General features: G+C 37.3%; 1 protein-coding gene across 2 annotated transcripts in view; it reads right to left on the reverse strand.

The window, feature by feature from the left end:
• Positions 1 to 17395, reverse strand: part of LOC136858236 (lysine-specific histone demethylase 1A-like) — a 440612-nt gene that overhangs the window by 384910 nt on the left and 38307 nt on the right. For both annotated transcript variants that reach the window (XM_068228515.1, XM_068228514.1), the window contains exons 5-6: positions 545 to 661; positions 16 to 192 (exon numbers count right to left, since the gene is read on the reverse strand). In XM_068228515.1, coding sequence (XP_068084616.1) covers positions 16 to 192; positions 545 to 661 — 294 coding nt within the window. The remainder of the gene's footprint in view (positions 1 to 15; positions 193 to 544; positions 662 to 17395) is intronic.

Consider the following 17395-nt stretch of genomic DNA (forward strand, 5'->3'; position numbering starts at 1 on the left):
AAACTTCATACTTACTGTATTTCCATTGGACTCATAAAGTGGGCACTTCTGTCTGATTTTGTGTAGCTCCATGTTGATCTGTTTTGAAAGTACAGTGACTGGATTGCCACCCAGGCCAGTGACAACCATGGCTCCCAAATCAGCGATATAAGATGACTTACGGAAGGTGGCAATGCGACCTCCAACTCGATCCTTAAGGGAGAGATAAATGAAAAAACAGAGGAATACCTAATATTTCAAGAATGAAATCCTTCATTTTTGAAAAACTCAATTACAAGAGGAATACACAGTCATTACTTAATTCTAAACCCACCATCCATGATAGGGAGAGAAAGTATGAAGAAGAAATAAAATACATTATAAAGCCTTCTATAAAACTTGACAATCACAATCACAAAACCACAGCAACAACAAAGGTCAAAATATTAATATAAGATCAAGAAAATTTCTCAGAATATCAATTAGACCTTCCAAAGACTTCTTAACACTATATATAACATAACGGTAATTAAGTAAAAGAATAAAAATTAAACTATGACCTTACCCTAGCTTCCAACACCACTACTTCCATACCAAATTGTTGTAACTGTTGAGCAGCAGCCAGACCAGCAATGCCAGCACCAATCACAATGATTTTGCCATGTTTCTTTGTTGGAAGAGGCTAAGGGAGGAAGAAGCAACAAAATGCTATGTAATAAACATACATATCAAACACAGATGTAGTTTAAAAAATGGAACAAAGAATTATGTCATCATTATCAAACACCCCTCTCATTAGGATTAAAATGGGGAGCAAGTACTACATTTTGTCATCACGAACCCACTCCCACAACATACACCCCAACTGTATTTGTTAATAAGCTGCAAAGTCTTAGGTGTTGCAAATGAAGTGAGCTTATCTTCCTCCAACATACATTGACAAAATGATGAAATGTTTTTTAGTTCATTATCTATTCACATTATTTTCCTATGTATGTACCTTGCTGTTGCTTCATTCGCCACAGAACTTGGTAAGAACGCACATATTGAGGACAAGATTAGTACACTGCAGAAATAATACTTTCTACGACTGCTAGAATCATATAACATTTTTATAAGAAAATGCTAATGATAAAAATGATGACTATGAAATGGAAAACATTAAATGTATCACCTTATAAAATACAAATATCAATTCAAATCTTAGATTATCATTAACAATACAAAACATATAATGAAAATGTTTGTACAGTATCTATATCTGATGCATCAAAAAGCATTAAATTACAGTAGAGTCTCGCTCATCCGACCTTCGCTTATCCAACATTCCGTGTTTCCAACACTGGTAGACTTAATTTGGACTTTGGTGGAGACTAAATTCAGGGAGACCCGGTGTGGAAGGTGTGACCGTGGGACAAGCACTGGCCTGACCGCTGGTGGTAGGACCGTTTTTCCCCCTCAAGGACAGGTGCAGTGAGGTTTCAGTCATTGTTCATTGTAGTATTGGTTGGATGCGGATGTTATAGTTTTCATATCCTCTGTGAGTATGGCGAGTAAATGGGAGAAAGTGATTGTTTCTATGGAAGACAATTTTAGTGCTTTAAAGAGACTGGACAAAGGGTAAACTCTTTAAAAAGTGGCTTCAGATTATGGTGCTGGACGTGTTACAGTGGGAGACTGGAAAAAAAAAAGAGGGAAGAAATTGAAAAGTGGTGCTCTACCAGAGCAGAGAAAGCAATGAAAAAATGTGAGTGCAAAAAAGTAGGTGAAGCACTATTTCTTTGTTTCACTCAACATCGGGAAAAATTCCTGCCAATATCTGGCCCCATTCTGCATGAAAAGACTGTGTATTTCCAGAAGGAGTTTAGTGAAGGGGACCCCAATTTTACTGCTAGTGCTGGGTGGTATGATCGGTGGAAAAAACGGTACGGCATTAGGTAGCTTAATATCTGTGGAGAAAAACTGTCAGCAAAATCCGATGAGGTTATGAAATTTAAAAAGGAATTTCAGGAAATAATTCTTGCTGAAGGATTAACCGGTGATCAGATTTTTTATTGTCATGAGACTGGGCTAAATTTCAAGGTGCTGCCATCAAAAACGCTCGCAGCCGAAGCTGAGATGTCTGCACCTGGCTACAAGGGTAGTAAAGAAATACAGTAGTTACTGTTCTTGCCTGTAGTAATGTTACTGGGAATGTAAAAGCATAATTGCTTATGATCAGTAAAGCAAAGAAGCATAAGGCCTATAAAAACATTTCTGTTAATGTTCTTCCAGTCCATTACACGAATCAGAAGGCTGCCTGGATGCCTGCTGATATCTTTAAAGACTGGATTTTTACACAGTTTTTCCCAGATGTATAAAAATATCGAGCTTCGAACAATCTCCCTAGAAAAGCTCTTCTTCTACAAGACAACACTCCATCACACCCAAATGAAGAGCAACTTAGAAGTGGGGACATCAAAGTCATGTTCCTCCCTCCTAACGTGACGTCTTTATGCCAGCCAATGGACCAAGGTGTGCTGGGAACATTGAAGAGGAAATATCGCCGGGAACTCCTTTCATCCCTGATACATGAAATGGAAAATGGCAACATGATACAAAAGTTGAAACGAATCGACTGGATAGCGCAGTATTGGGAAGAAGATGAAACAACAACATTAGCAAAGTCTTAGAACAAATTGTTGAGTGAGGTTGAACATCGAGAGGAGATGGTACAAGAAGACATGAAAAATATTGTGCCCTTACTGAATTGCATTGCTGGCTGTGAGGATGCTACAACTGAACATGTGAATAAGTGGTGTGCACAAGATCAGCTGTTTGAATTAACTGACCCTGATATTATTGATTTTGTGAATGCTAATGAAAATGAGGATGATGAAGAAGAAGAATGAGGCATTGCAGAACAAAAGGAGAAAATGATGCAGAGTGAAGGATGAAGTGCATTGGAAATGGCCTTAACCTACGCTGAGCAACAGACGGAAGCAAGCGCAACGGAGGTGTTGATTTTTCGTCGATGGTGGGATCTCACAGCAAGTAAACGTGGATCAGCAGGCAAGCAGACATTGTTGACAAGTTTCTTTTTGTAAGACATTTGGAATGTTTTCATTCAATACTGCATGTACTGTACAATTGAATTGATAAATCAATAAATAGATTACCATAAAACATGTCATTGTTTTAGTACTAGATTATAGCCTTTCTGTTTGTTTCACTTCATTCTCAAAGTTATTCTGTATTATCCGACATTTTCGGTGATCCGACGTACTCCAGATCCCGTTTAGGTTGGATAATCGAGACTCTACTGTATTAGTAGCTCTTACTGTCTCAACCAATTAATTTACTTCATGGTCCTTCTCAATCTTTCTTTGGTTCTAAAATATCATTTCCAAAGTTGTTTCCTAAAATATTCTGCCAATATTGAGATCTCACCAACACCATGATTTTCCAGATCAGTCACAGTTGGCCAGGCAAAGGTTCAAATATGATCATGCACTTCTCTACAATTCCCTGAACCAAAAAACCTTTTCTTGAAGTATCTGTTACTATGACTAATCACTATCAGTTTTTCCTTCTGCAAATCGACGGCACAAACTAGCAACTGAGCGAAATCATTTCAGCTGTATCTCTTGGAAAATGCCACTAACGGAGGTGTTTTTCACAAATTTATCTTCATTTGGGCCAGGAGTAATTTGGAGTAATTCAAGGGATGCTACTGTACTTTTTGCACGTAGTTCAGTAATGGTGACAAACAGCTGCTCCCTATTAAATAGGAGAGAGAAATTCTTCGTGATTTCCTAAAAATCTACCAAAAAAAAGTGCAGCATGTGAATAAATTTTAAAGCAGTGAGTTTTCTCACTAGATTTCTTGCCACTGGAGCTGCTTTATTTGTACTTGCAATAGTATTTTCCAAGAGCATAATGACACATTTCCCATCAATCACTAGAGCTGATACACAACCTCGCTGGCCACCCACCTTACACTGTGCAAATACTCAAATTTCCTAACTCTCGTGGCAGAATCTTGTCCTGCAAGTATTCTTTAATATGCCAGTAAATCTACCAATAGGAAGCTGACGTATTTGAGCACCTTCAAATACCATCAGACTGAGCCAGGATCGAGCCTGCCCAGTAAGGACCACACTCATGCATTAGTGCTTTAACAGTCTGAGCCACACAACCCGTCAACTTTTATTTACGTTTAATAAACACTGCGAACAGAGCAATAAAATATAATGTTTTACTTTACCATCATACATGTTCTTTTTGTCTGGAAGGACGAACTGCAGATACGTTTAATTTATTTCGTTTTGTAACATGTATATTATCCGTTTGAAACAAAATGTTTGATGTGCTTTGATAATTCACTTTCAATACAACTCATTTGGACATCCTATCCAATGCATTCTTTCGCTGACATAAGGAACATTCTTTACATACACGTCAACACGATTTTGCCTTGTTTCTTCTCCCTTTATCCAACGCAAAACAGGGATAGTAGCATATTTCGTGTCCTGAAGGGCCTATCCCAAGCTTACGCTCGAATAATTATAATACTTCACAATCGTACAGACCCTGCACCAACACAGATGGTCAGGCCATTTCCACACTCATTAGAGCATGGTGCTGATGATCACAGATATCCCAATCCCCTAAAGGGCCTAAGAGCAACAAAACACACATTAACTCCGGCTATTCGATACATCTTCATTACCTGAGATCGATGACCAAGGGTATAGGCAGACCCTAAAACGGAAACAAAATACTGACAATTTATTGTGGACAAGCTGCCCAGAAAAAAAAAAAAAAAAAAATTTAAAAATGCCAGTAGCACCAGCCTGCAGATGTTATCATGGTCAGACTGTCCATATACATATACAAATACAGTTTAGGAAGAATGCTAAGTAACATGTCATGACCCAGTAGTACCAGCATACAACTGTTATCACGTAAACAAAATCAGTTGGGCAAGAATGGTGTGGAAGATGGCTGTTATCAAAACAAAGCTATCCACTCACAACAAGGCGTATTAACTACTCTAAAATCATAGTATCCCTTTGCTCACAAAAGTAACTTCCAAGGATTACTGAAAGGCTGATATATATTGGTTAGAAAATCCTCGATTGCTACAGGATATATCTGCACTCATACTCCTAACATCATGTATAATATAAATCACGGGCCAATTTTACCCTCGCATTTTGACAAGGAATAGACTATTTTTCACTATTAAATGATACCCAGATTTTTAACATATTTCACCAGGAAACAGTAATTCCAAGAAACAAACAGGAACAACAGACAGCACCTCCAATCCCCTCTGATAGAAGAGTTCATTTTTTGTGGAATGATTCTAAAGCCTTTTACAATATAACCGCACATTTGCATGACCTCGATTTAGCGTAAGCCCGCATTAAACGGAAGAAATTTCAAGTCCCGTAAATTATTCCATAAGAGCAATGCAATTTTATATTCGATTTAACGTAATTCACATTTGGGCAAAACCTGCATTTAGCATAAGAAAATGTTAAAATTCTCAAGTATTTATTTCTATTAATTTTAGTTATGGGATGTTAAGAACCTACGAAAAAGACGTCATAAGCTTGCTAACAATGATTTGAGGCAGAAGACGAATTTAGAGTGCAGGCACTTAGGGCTAAAGTGAGGTATAAGACTCGGATACACATCAGACCGCGGCCGTTGTAGTACAGTAGAAGAGAACTCCCGTTAAAATGACAACGTTATTAGGCCCTTCAAAATTTGTATATCAATCTGTGCAATATCCTTCGGTTATGGTGCGAATTCCTTTACTGATTCATCCGTTATTAAGGGCAAATTCAAGCATGTTAGTTTTTCCATTATCAATATTCACACACTACTCCAACGTTTATATTCAATGCGATCGATCATCTTCCGTATCGATTTCTTGTTACATGCACAAACGAATCAGTCTTGAGTGAGCTCTCCCCACAACTCCGATTGGTGTAAACAAACATTGAGAGAACATGATTTTGCAGTAAGTGGAATGACAGCAGTTGTTAACTCCTTAGAAATAAAGGCTGAAGTAAACGATTGCTTAATTTTTATACTGTATGTATGTTCAGTCCTCAGCCCTAAGGCTGAGTGGATCCTCAACAGCTCTGCCATCAGCTGTCATAGATGGCCTAGGCATCACTGAAGAGGCGTACTAGGGAAATGAAGAATGAGTAGTTTCCCATTGCTTTCCTCACCGAGCCAGAAGTTGCTATTACATATCAGTCTGCCAAGCCCACTGAAATGCATGCATCAATTGAACCTATGAGCAACATTTTCACACCATTCACAGCAGGGACTGGCTACATAAGGAATGGCATTACTAGCATCGCTCATACCTCAGTCACTTTCACATTGTCAAAGCCAAGGATAAGACTGAGACAGGTCAACGAAAGTAACAAAATTGCTCTAGCCTATACCAGAAGACATAGTGCACTGTAAACACTAGGTCCCGCCAGCAAATACTATGTACTTAAATAAAATAAGAATGTGATACTCCTTCTCAAGATATAGCGGTGTACATAACTAATTTCAGAGGTTAGGTTATGTACTTTCACGTCTGGTTAAGTTTGAGAAAGACTGTTACCATGTAAATTTATAGTGAAAAGGTTATTACTCTACAGGGAGCTTTAAATATGTTTTCATAATACATGCACAGTAAACCTAAGTTAGGAGATGCCGTTTGAAGTAAGAAAATGGAAATGTTTGCCACAAGCCTCTGGAGTGATGCTATTACAATTTATAAGAATGAAACTGAATATGTGTGTTCAGACTACTGGAATTAGAAAATACATGGTAAAGAGTAAGCCGATTCTTGGAAAACATTTGCAAAACTTTTTAAACAAATCGATTGCTGTTTTATACAGATTTTAATGTACAATATGTGTTTTTGTGTGAGTTTGGCATCTTTTCCGACTTTTATGGAAAATTGTGTTTAACCTTATAAGAACAACGTTAAAGTGAAGCAGTTTTGCAATCACCGACAAAAATAATCTGTCAAAAGGAATGGTTAACCATGGGCTCACCATTATCAGGAATAATAGCAAACTTATTCCTAAATAACATTGAAAACAATTTCTTAACCAACCAAGAGATGTGGAGGGAGACAAAGTTTTAAGAAATGTGCAACTAAAAGAAGCTACAGAGCTGGTTACAAATAGAGGATTATGGAAGCAATTAGTTAATTAGCAAAGGCTTGCAGACTGAATGCTAAAAGGCGTAACGGTGTACAATGAAGATGTATGCACAAGATAATGATCCATCTTCTAGCAAATCACATTTCCTTATGCATGTGCCTTCAGCAATTACTGCACACTGAAACCTCGTTAGTGAACTCATTAATACGTTTTCCCGCTTAGCATGTCATAAATTCAAAGTCCCAATTCTCACAGCATTAAATCTATACAAAAATACCTCATTTATCACATCACGAATTTTTGCTTTAACCGCTTAGTATGATCATATTTTTCCTAGCCCTGAAAATGTTGTCATCCCTTGTGGAAAGAACGTGATTTCCAACTCAGGTAAGAGCATGTGCAGCAGTTGCGTGATTATGGGAAAAGGTATAGAAATTCTTGAACTTCACAGGAAAGTTACACCTTTGGGGAGCAAGCCGTCAGCCTCAGAAATGATCAGTTTTGCTTACTGGTTACCAGTCAGACTGCGGAATAACACAATGAGCCTGTTTGTGCTTGTATTTCTCATTCCATTCAGAAGTTAGAAATGTATTTCGTGTTTAGATGTATAGTGAAGGGTAGCAAATATTTGTCGCATGATAGCCTACATCTGGAACATAATCGTGTGAAGTTGACCAGGGTGGTGCATATTTGTCTTGTGATAGCCTACTTTACAAAGGAAAGGATTTAAAGATGGGCATATATGTATTGAATAGGAAGACGCAATAAATCCTTTCCTTTGTAAAGTGAAAACCGTCAATACGGAAAAATGTTAATATCTTGTAATAATTGTGATATTCTAATTACGGATACGGAAAAAGTCGTGAAATTCCTTACTAATGAAGACAAAATTAAAGTCTGTCAGAAGTCGACTGGCATCCACATCTTTAAGTGCGCAGAGTTGGTGTGAATCTTGAAACTAGGACCTTTGAGTTTCGACTCGATCACTCGATAGCAAGAAATCAGCTTCATTTCACGTATCAAATCCTATTTACAATGAATCAATAACAGTAAATTTCCACCTTTTTGATAATTATATTTGTATTATGCAAATCAATTAATCATATACAGTACATGTTTAATTCCATTTGGAACATCTTCAGCTGTATTACAATACTTAGGTGAAAACACAAAATATTTATCTTCTTAAGAACATCTTAATAAGTACCATACCATGTTTTACTTAAAATCTATGTGAATTTAAAAATTGAAATAAATTAAAATCAATGTGGATGGTTGAATGGGGTGGTGAAATGGGAGGGAAAATGGATTTACTTATTTTAACCTATTTTAAAACTATGTCTGTTCATCTGAACAGATGTTACAAAAAATGTTTTTGTTTCCAGCACTTTTTACACTACGATATATAATATTCTGCTTGTCTACTAATAAAAAGTTTTTGAAAAAAATTTCCTTTATCACTGTTCTATATTTTACAAGGATGTTCTCTTCATTTGCTCTTTCCAAGGTGAATGTTGATTGTTTTCATTTTATAAAAGTGTCTCTTGAATTCAATTAATTCAGGATCCCTGAAGCTGATTGCTGTCAACCTATTATTAAAAGAGCTTCCCCAAAATCTGAAATGAAATGAAATGAAATGAAATGGGGTATTGATTTTAAAAGCATGTTTTAACTCTGCACAAGGAAACCTAGTATATAAAAGAATGGTTTCATACCTTGTTTTTGACAAAATGTAATGTGTCCTTGGAGGAGCAACGGCTGATGCAGCCTTCCGTCTTATAATTAAAAGAAAGAAAATGAACGTAATTCCGTCCTCCGTATATCTATTCCCCCTACCCCTTCTTCTAAAGCCGAAACCGTGACCGTAAGCGACACGCCTCCTCCGCACTCCACAGCCTTGCTTCCCCCGAAGGTGAAGCAAGCAAGCTTTGGAACACACACATCATTACTTCACAAGACGGAATACCGAATCAGCCATCACTCCTCCAAAGACACAGTAGATTTTGTCAACAACAAGGTATGAAACTACTCTTTTATAAACTAGGTTTCCTTGTGCAAAGTTAAAACACGCTTTTAAAAGCAATCCCCCATTCATTTCATTTCAGATTTCAGGAAAGCTCTTTTAATAATAGTAAGACAGCAATCAGCTTCAGGGATCTTGAATTAATTGAATTCAAGAAGCACTTTTATAAATTTTCTTTTTTTCTTTTTTGCTAGTAGCTTTACGTCGCACCGACACAGATAGGTCTTATGGCGATGATGGGACAGGAAAGGCCTAGGAATGGGAAGGAAGCGGACGTGACCTTAATTAAGGTACAGTTCCAGCATTTGCCTGGTGTGAAAATGGGAAACCACGGAAAACCATCTTCAGGGCTGCCAACAGTGGGGTTTGAACCCACTATCTCCCGGATGCGAGCTCACAGCTGCATGCTCCTAACCACATGGCCAACTCGACTGGTTTTTATAAAATTAAAACAAACAACATTTACCTTGAAAGGAGCAAATGAAGAGAAAATCCTTGTAAAATACAGAACAGTGACAAAGGAAAATTATTTTTCAAAATTTTTTTATTAGTAGACAAGCAGAATATCTACATATATATAAAATAACTTGTCCTGACTGACTGACTGATTAATCATCGCCGAGCCAAAACTACTGGACATAAAGAAATGAAATTTTGGGGGTATATTCATATTAAGATGTAGGTGCTCGCTAAGAGAGGATTTTTGGATATTCCATCGCTAAGGGGGGGTGAAATTTTAAAATGAGTGTATCTATATCTCAAAACTTTAAAAGTTTACAGATGAAAAATCGGTATTTAGAATCTTCATTAAAATAAAGAAACACGTATTTTTTTGTTTTCGGAAAATCCAAATAGGAGGAGTGAAAAGGGGTGAAAAATGGGTTGAATGCCTTTAATGAGGCTACTTATATTTCAGAACCTGAAGTATTACAAACCTGAAAATTGGTGTTTGGGAACTCCTTTAAAAATAAAGAAACCCTTTTTTTAATATTTTTTTTGGGAAATCTAATTAATGGGGGGTGAAAAGGGAGTGAATTTTTAAAATGAGTGTATCTATATCTCAAAACTTTTAAAGTTTATAGATGTAAAAATTGGTATTTAGAATCTCCTTTAAAAATAAAGAAACATGTATTTTTTTGTTTTTGGAAAATCCCAATGTGAAGGGTGGAAAAGGGTTTAAAGAGGGTTGAATGCCTTTAATGAGGCTACTTATATTTCAGAGCCTGAAGGTATTACAGACCTGAAAATTGATATTTGGGATCTACCCTAGCACACGAGGGCGAAACGCTGGCAACCAAGAATGAGCTAGCTGGAAAATTTATAATGTCCAATAACGGACCATTTATATTGGTATTATAAATTTGCTCATTCAGGACAAATATTTCAGATTCCCTATGGGAATCAACATCTATATCATCTGATGGCCAAGCAGGCATCAATTTTTAGTGATGAGACAAAGTCTCTTAGTGCACTGGCACTGCCGGTGGCTCCAGTTAGCCTACGCAGTGGCCTCCATGGTATGCACTAGCCAGCGTATTGGTAGGTGTGCTAGGTACCAACTGATGAGCCCACCCTAGCACACGAGGGTGAAACGCTGGCAACCAAGAATGAGCTAGCTGGAAAATTTATAATGTCCAATAACGGACCATTTATATTGGTATTATAAATTTGCTCATTCAGGACAAATATTTCAGATTCCCTATGGGAATCAACATCTATATCATCTGATGGCCAAGCAGGCATCAATTTTTAGTGATGAGACAAAGTCTCTTAGTGCATTGGCACTGCCGGTGGCTCCAGTTAGCCTACGCAGTGGCCTCCACGGTATGCACTAGCCAGCGTATTGGTAGGTGTGCTAGGTACCAACTGATGAGCCCAAACTAGCACACGAGGGCGAAACGCTGGCAACCAAGAATGAGCTAGCTGGAAAATTTATAATGTCCAATAACGGACCATTTATATTGGTATTATAAATTTGCTCATTCAGGACAAATATTTCAGATTCCCTATGGGAATCAACATCTATATCATCTGATGGCCAAGCAGGCATCAATTTTTAGTGACGAGACAAAGTCTCTTAGTGCATTGGCACTGCCGGTGGCTCCAGTTAGCCTACGCAGTGGCCTCCACGGTATGCACTAGCCAGCGTATTGGTAGGTGTGCTAGGTACCAACTGATGAGCCCACCCTAGCACACGAGGGCGAAACGCTGGCAACCAAGAATGAGCTAGCTGGAAAATTTATAATGTCCAATAACGGACCATTTATATTGGTATTATAAATTTGCTCATTCAGGACAAATATTTCAGATTCCCTATGGGAATCAACATCTATATCATCTGATGGCCAAGCAGGCATCAATTTTTAGTGATGAGACAAAGTCTCTGAGTGCATTGGCACTGCCGGTGGCTCCAGTTAGCCTACGCAGTGGCCTCCACGGTATGCACTAGCCAGCGTATTGGTAGGTGTGCTAGGTACCAACTGATGAGCCCAAACTAGCACACGAGGGCGAAACGCTGGCAACCAAGAATGAGCTAGCTGGAAAATTTATAATGTCCAATAACGGACCATTTATATTGGTATTATAAATTTGCTCATTCAGGACAAATATTTCAGATTCCCTATGGGAATCAACATCTATATCATCTGATGGCCAAGCAGGCATCAATTTTTAGTGACGAGACAAAGTCTCTTAGTGCATTGGCACTGCCGGTGGCTCCAGTTAGCCTACGCAGTGGCCTCCACGGTATGCACTAGCCAGCGTATTGGTAGGTGTGCTAGGTACCAACTGATGAGCCCACCCTAGCACACGAGGGCGAAACGCTGGCAACCAAGAATGAGCTAGCTGGAAAATTTATAATGTCCAATAACGGACCATTTATATTGGTATTATAAATTTGCTCATTCAGGACAAATATTTCAGATTCCCTATGGGAATCAACATCTATATCACATACCACTTAGTCGAGCAGTTCTTCTTCTTTCTCTCAATTCCTCCCAACCCAAACTTTGCAACATTTTTGTAACGCCACTCTTTTGTTGGAAATCACCCAGAACAAATTAAGCTGCTTTTCTTTGGATTTCTTCCAGTTCTTGAATCAGGTAATCCTGGTGAGGGTCCCATACACTGGAACCATATTCTAGTTGGGGTCTTACCAGAGACTTATATGCCCTCTCCTTTACATCCTTACTACAAACCCTAAACACCCTCATAACCATGTGCAGAGATCTGTACCCTTTATTTACAATCCCATTTATGTGATTACCCCAATGAAGTTCTTTCCTTATATTAACCCCTAGATACTTACAATGATCCCCAAAAGGAACTTTCACCCCATCAACGCAGTAATTAAAACTGAGAGGACTTTTCCTACTTGTGAAACTCACAACCTGACTTTTAACCCTGTTTATCAACTACCATTGCCTGCTGTCCATCTCACAACATTTTCCAGGTCACGCTGCAGTTGCTCTCAATCTTGTAACTTATTTATTACTCTATAGAGAATAACATCATCCGCAAAAAGCCTTACCTCCGATTCCACTCCTTTACTCATATCATTTATATATATAAGAAAACATAAAGGTCCGTTAATACTGCCTTGAGGAATTCCCCTCTTAATTATTACAGGGTCAGATAAAGCTTCACCTACTCTAATTCTCTGAGATCTATTTTCTAGAAATATAGCAACCCATTCAGTCACTCTTTTGTCTAGTCCAATTGCACTTATTTTTGCCAGTAGCCTCCCATGATCCACCCTATCAAATGCTTTAGACAGGTCAATCGCAATACAGTCCATTTGACCTCCAGAATCCAAGATATCTGCTATATCTTGCGGGAATCCTACAAGTTGAGCTTCAGTGGAATAACCTTTCCTAAAACCGAACTGCCTTCTATCGAACCAGTTATTAATTTCACAAACTTGTCTAATATAATCAGAAAGAATGCCTTCCCAAAGCTTACATACAATGCACGTCAAACTAACTGGCCTGTAATTTTCAGCTTTATGTCTATCACCCTTTCCTTTATACACAGGCGCTACTATAGCAACTCTCCATTTATCTGGTATAGCTCCTCCGACCAAACAATAATCAAATAAGTACTTCAGATATGGTACTATATCCCAACCCATTGTCTTTAGTATATCCCCAGAAATCTTATCAATTCCAGCCGCTTTTCTAGTTTTCAACTTTTGTATCTTATTGTAAATGTCATTGTTATCAGATGTAAATTTTAATACTTCTTTGGTCTTAGTCTCCTCCTCTATCTGGACATTATCCCTGTAACCAACACATCTTTACATACTGCTGACTGAATACTTCTGCCTTTTGAAGATCCTCACATACACACTCCCCTTGTTCATTAATTATTCCTGGAATGTCCTTCTTGGAAGCTGTTTCTGCCTTAAAATACCTATACATACCCTTCCATTTTTCACTAAAATTTGTATGACTGCCAATTATGCTTGCCATCATGTTATCCTTAGCTGCCTTCTTTGCTAGATTCAATGTTCTAGTAAGTTCCTTCAATTTCTCCTTACTTCAATCAATCAATACTGATCTGCATTTAGGGCAGTCACCCAGGCGTGGGATCTCCTTTAAAAATAAAGAAACAGCTATTTTTTCATTTTTGGAAAATCCAATTAATGGGTGTGAAAAGGGGGTGAATTTTTAAAATGATTGTATCTATATTTCAAAACTTTTAAAGTTTATAGATGTAACAATTGGTATTTAGAATCTCCTTTAAAATTAAAGAAACACGTACCCTTTTGGTTTCAGAAAAACCCAATAGGAAGGGTGGAAAAGGGTGAAAAAGGGGTTGAATGCCTTTAATGAGGCTACTTATATTTCAGAACCTGAAGATATTACAGATCTAAAAATCGGTATTAGGATTTACTTTAAAAATAAAGAAACAGGTATTTTTTCGTTTTTGGAAAATCCAAATAATGGGGGCTGAAAAGGGGGGTGAATTTTTAAAATGAGTGTGTCTACATCTTAAAACTTTAAAAGTTTACAGATGTAAAAATTGGTATTTAGAATCTCCTTTAAAACTAAAGGAACACGTATTTTTTTGTTTTCTGTAAATCCCAATAGGAGGGGCGTAAAAGGGTGAATAATGGGTTGAATTACTTTAATGTGGATACATATATTTCAGAAACTGAAGATATTTCAGAACTGAAAATTTGTATATGGGATCTCCTTTAACAATAAAGAAACACGTATTTTTTTGTTTTTGGAAAATCCAATTAATGGAGGTCAAACAGGAGTGACAAATTAGGGTGAATTTTTTGAAAGACTATATTTACAGAATATCTGAGAAATGTAAAATCTTACAGTCATAAAAAGTGGGTATTTGGAATCTCCTGTAAATGTAAAGAAACATAGGTGATTTGTTTTTGGAAACTCCACTTAAGGGGAACTAAAAAGGGGTGAAATTTTAAAATGAGAATTTCTACAGTATATGTCTAAAAACTTAACATGTTACAGAAGTGAAAAATGGTATTTTTATCTCTATTAATAATAAAGAAACGTGTATTTTAAATTTTCGGAAATACCACTTGGGTGGAGGGAGGGATAAAAGTGACTGAAAATGGTGTTGAATTCTTTTAATAAGCCTACTGATATCTCAAAAATGAGATGTTACAGACGTGAAATTTGATATATGGGATCTGCTTTAAAAGTAAAGAAACATGTATTCTCGGAAAATCCAATGAGGGTGGGGGGTGATAGAATTGAAAATATATTTACTTAACTGTATGAGAATACATCTATAAAAACTAAAGTTGTTATAGACGTGAAAATTGGTATTTGGATCTCCTTTAAAAACAAAGAAAAACACGTTTTGGGGAGGAAATCATCTTGGGGGGAGGGAGTGAAAAGGAATTGAATTCCTTTCATGAGGACACATAAATCAAAAACTGAAGAAGTTAGAGTCGTGATAATTGGTATTTGGAAGATACTTTACTATTAAAGAAGCAAGTATTTTTTGCTGGAATATTCACTTAGGGGGTGGGGAGGAGTGTGAAAGGAAGTGAAAAAAAGTGAATTTTTTAATGGGGATAATTATATCTCAAAACTGAAGGTAATAGACGTGAACATTGGTGTTTGGAATCTCCTTTAAACATAAGGAAACACGCCTTCTGTTAATTTTTTTTTGGGGGGGGGGGTAAATAAACTTAACGGCGGTGGGGTGTAAAAGGAGGTGAGACCAATTGATTTTGCTGTTCATAATGTACTTATAAGGAGCCTCCACTGCTCAGGCAGCAGTGCACCGGTTCTCACAGCTGGGTTCCGTGGTTCAAATCCCGGTCACTCCATGTGACATTCGTGATGGACAAAACGGAGGCGGGACAGGTTTTGCTCCGGATACTCTGCTTTTCCCTGTCATCATTCATTCCAGCAACACCGTCCAATATTTCATTTCATTTGTCATTCATCGATCATTGCCCCCGATGGGTGCTTCGGCAGCCGGCACAATTCCTATTACAAGTAACTAATCTCATTTTGTTCCGTATTGAAGATACAGTAAGTAAACTATTTCAAGATTAAAATTATTGTGTCCACAATTCAATACAAATATACATTTTTAGTGATTAAATTCTACATGAATTAAAAACACCAGTTAGGGACATGTTTCGCCCTAGTTATGGGCATCTTCAGCCTATATTAATCTTAAGGTCAAGAATTAAAACTATAAACATTGGAACTTATAGTGAACTAACTTAATACTAAATACAATTGTCTTATGCTATTTACATAGTTTACAATATGTACAGTATGTACAATATGTGCATTAACCTTACCAGAATTTATGAACAATGAATTAACTTATTTTATATTGACTAGACTTCCAATTGTGGATTGGATTGATCACACCGTGAATTGGGGTTTCTCAAATTGTATTGGTTAGAATTTATCAGTGCGTGAGTTGGGGTTTCTTCAACTGTTATTGTCGCTCGAGTCGTCAGAATTTTTACAAAACCAGAATCTTGGTTAAAGTCGTTAATGTTAGGGTTTGAATCAGTTTGAATATTCCTTCTTAGAAAGAACTATGGTTATGCTTTAAGGTTGAAGCGTGTAAGTTGGAGACATATTGTTGATATCATTCATTGCTTATCGGATAAAAATATTTTGGAAAATTCCGTCATTCTTGTTGATTAACTTCCCATTGGTGCATATTCTATCTGGGAGGAATATGAGTTGTCTGTAACTGGATAAAAGAAAAAACGGGGAATTAGAATGATGAACGTGGAACCCAATATGGTAATAATTGCAGAGTGAGTGTTTATCGTATGAACTTACATGTCTTGTCGACGTTAGCTGGGACCAATTGTTCCGGTTGTGTCTGAACAGCTAAGCTTGCTACTCCTAGTGTAGTATTGATGCTGTAGCGGACAGGTGGAGCACTGTGGGGAAGGGGGCGTGAGTTTCAAATCGTGCGTCCGTATTGTTGTTTGAGAGGCGTTACTTGAATTGGATTGGGCGGGCCTAGCATTAGGCGTGGCTATTGGAGCGCATGCGTTCTGTGATTTAAACATACTGGGAACTTTATTCTGATTTACGGCCTGGATTAACCTCGGAGTTGTTTCATATAACGGATTTTTGTTATCGATGACATCGTTAAGATTATTATTTTTGTTATAAGTTTGATCCAAATAAATGTACAAGTTTTCCGTTTCGTTCAATAATTTCCCCTTGCCTAGGCTTTTAATGACCGTCAAATCATTTTCTATTGAGGTGAATTTATGGCCTGTTTCTGTCATATGCTGGCTCATGGCTGAATAATTATTATGTTTGGAAGCATTGTAATGTTCCAGATACCTCGTGTAAAAGCTCCTCCCGGTTTGTCCAAAATATATGAACTCACATTGGGCACATTTTAACCTATAAACACCAGATCCTGACTAAATGTTGTTGTTATTATTGACTCTATTGTGGTTGGGGAATATGTTCTGATTATTATTTATTGTCTTGAAGGCTATGTTGACGTTGTGTTTTTTTTTTAATATTAGTGATATGATGGATAGCCGGGCTATTATACGTAAGTGTGGTGTAGTTGTTTGTCTTTGATTTCTCTGGGACTAGGTTGGACGATAGCCTAATTTTGTTCTTATTAATTAACCGATTGATTACATTTACTTTAAAGCCATTGAACCGAGCTAACTGTCTTATGTAATTTAGTTCTGTTTCCAAACTTTTTGGCGAAAGAGGAATTTTTAGTGCCCTATATA

The sequence above is a fragment of the Anabrus simplex genome, chromosome 1 (assembly GCF_040414725.1).
Source record: "Anabrus simplex isolate iqAnaSimp1 chromosome 1, ASM4041472v1, whole genome shotgun sequence".
Taxonomy (NCBI): domain Eukaryota; kingdom Metazoa; phylum Arthropoda; class Insecta; order Orthoptera; family Tettigoniidae; genus Anabrus; species Anabrus simplex.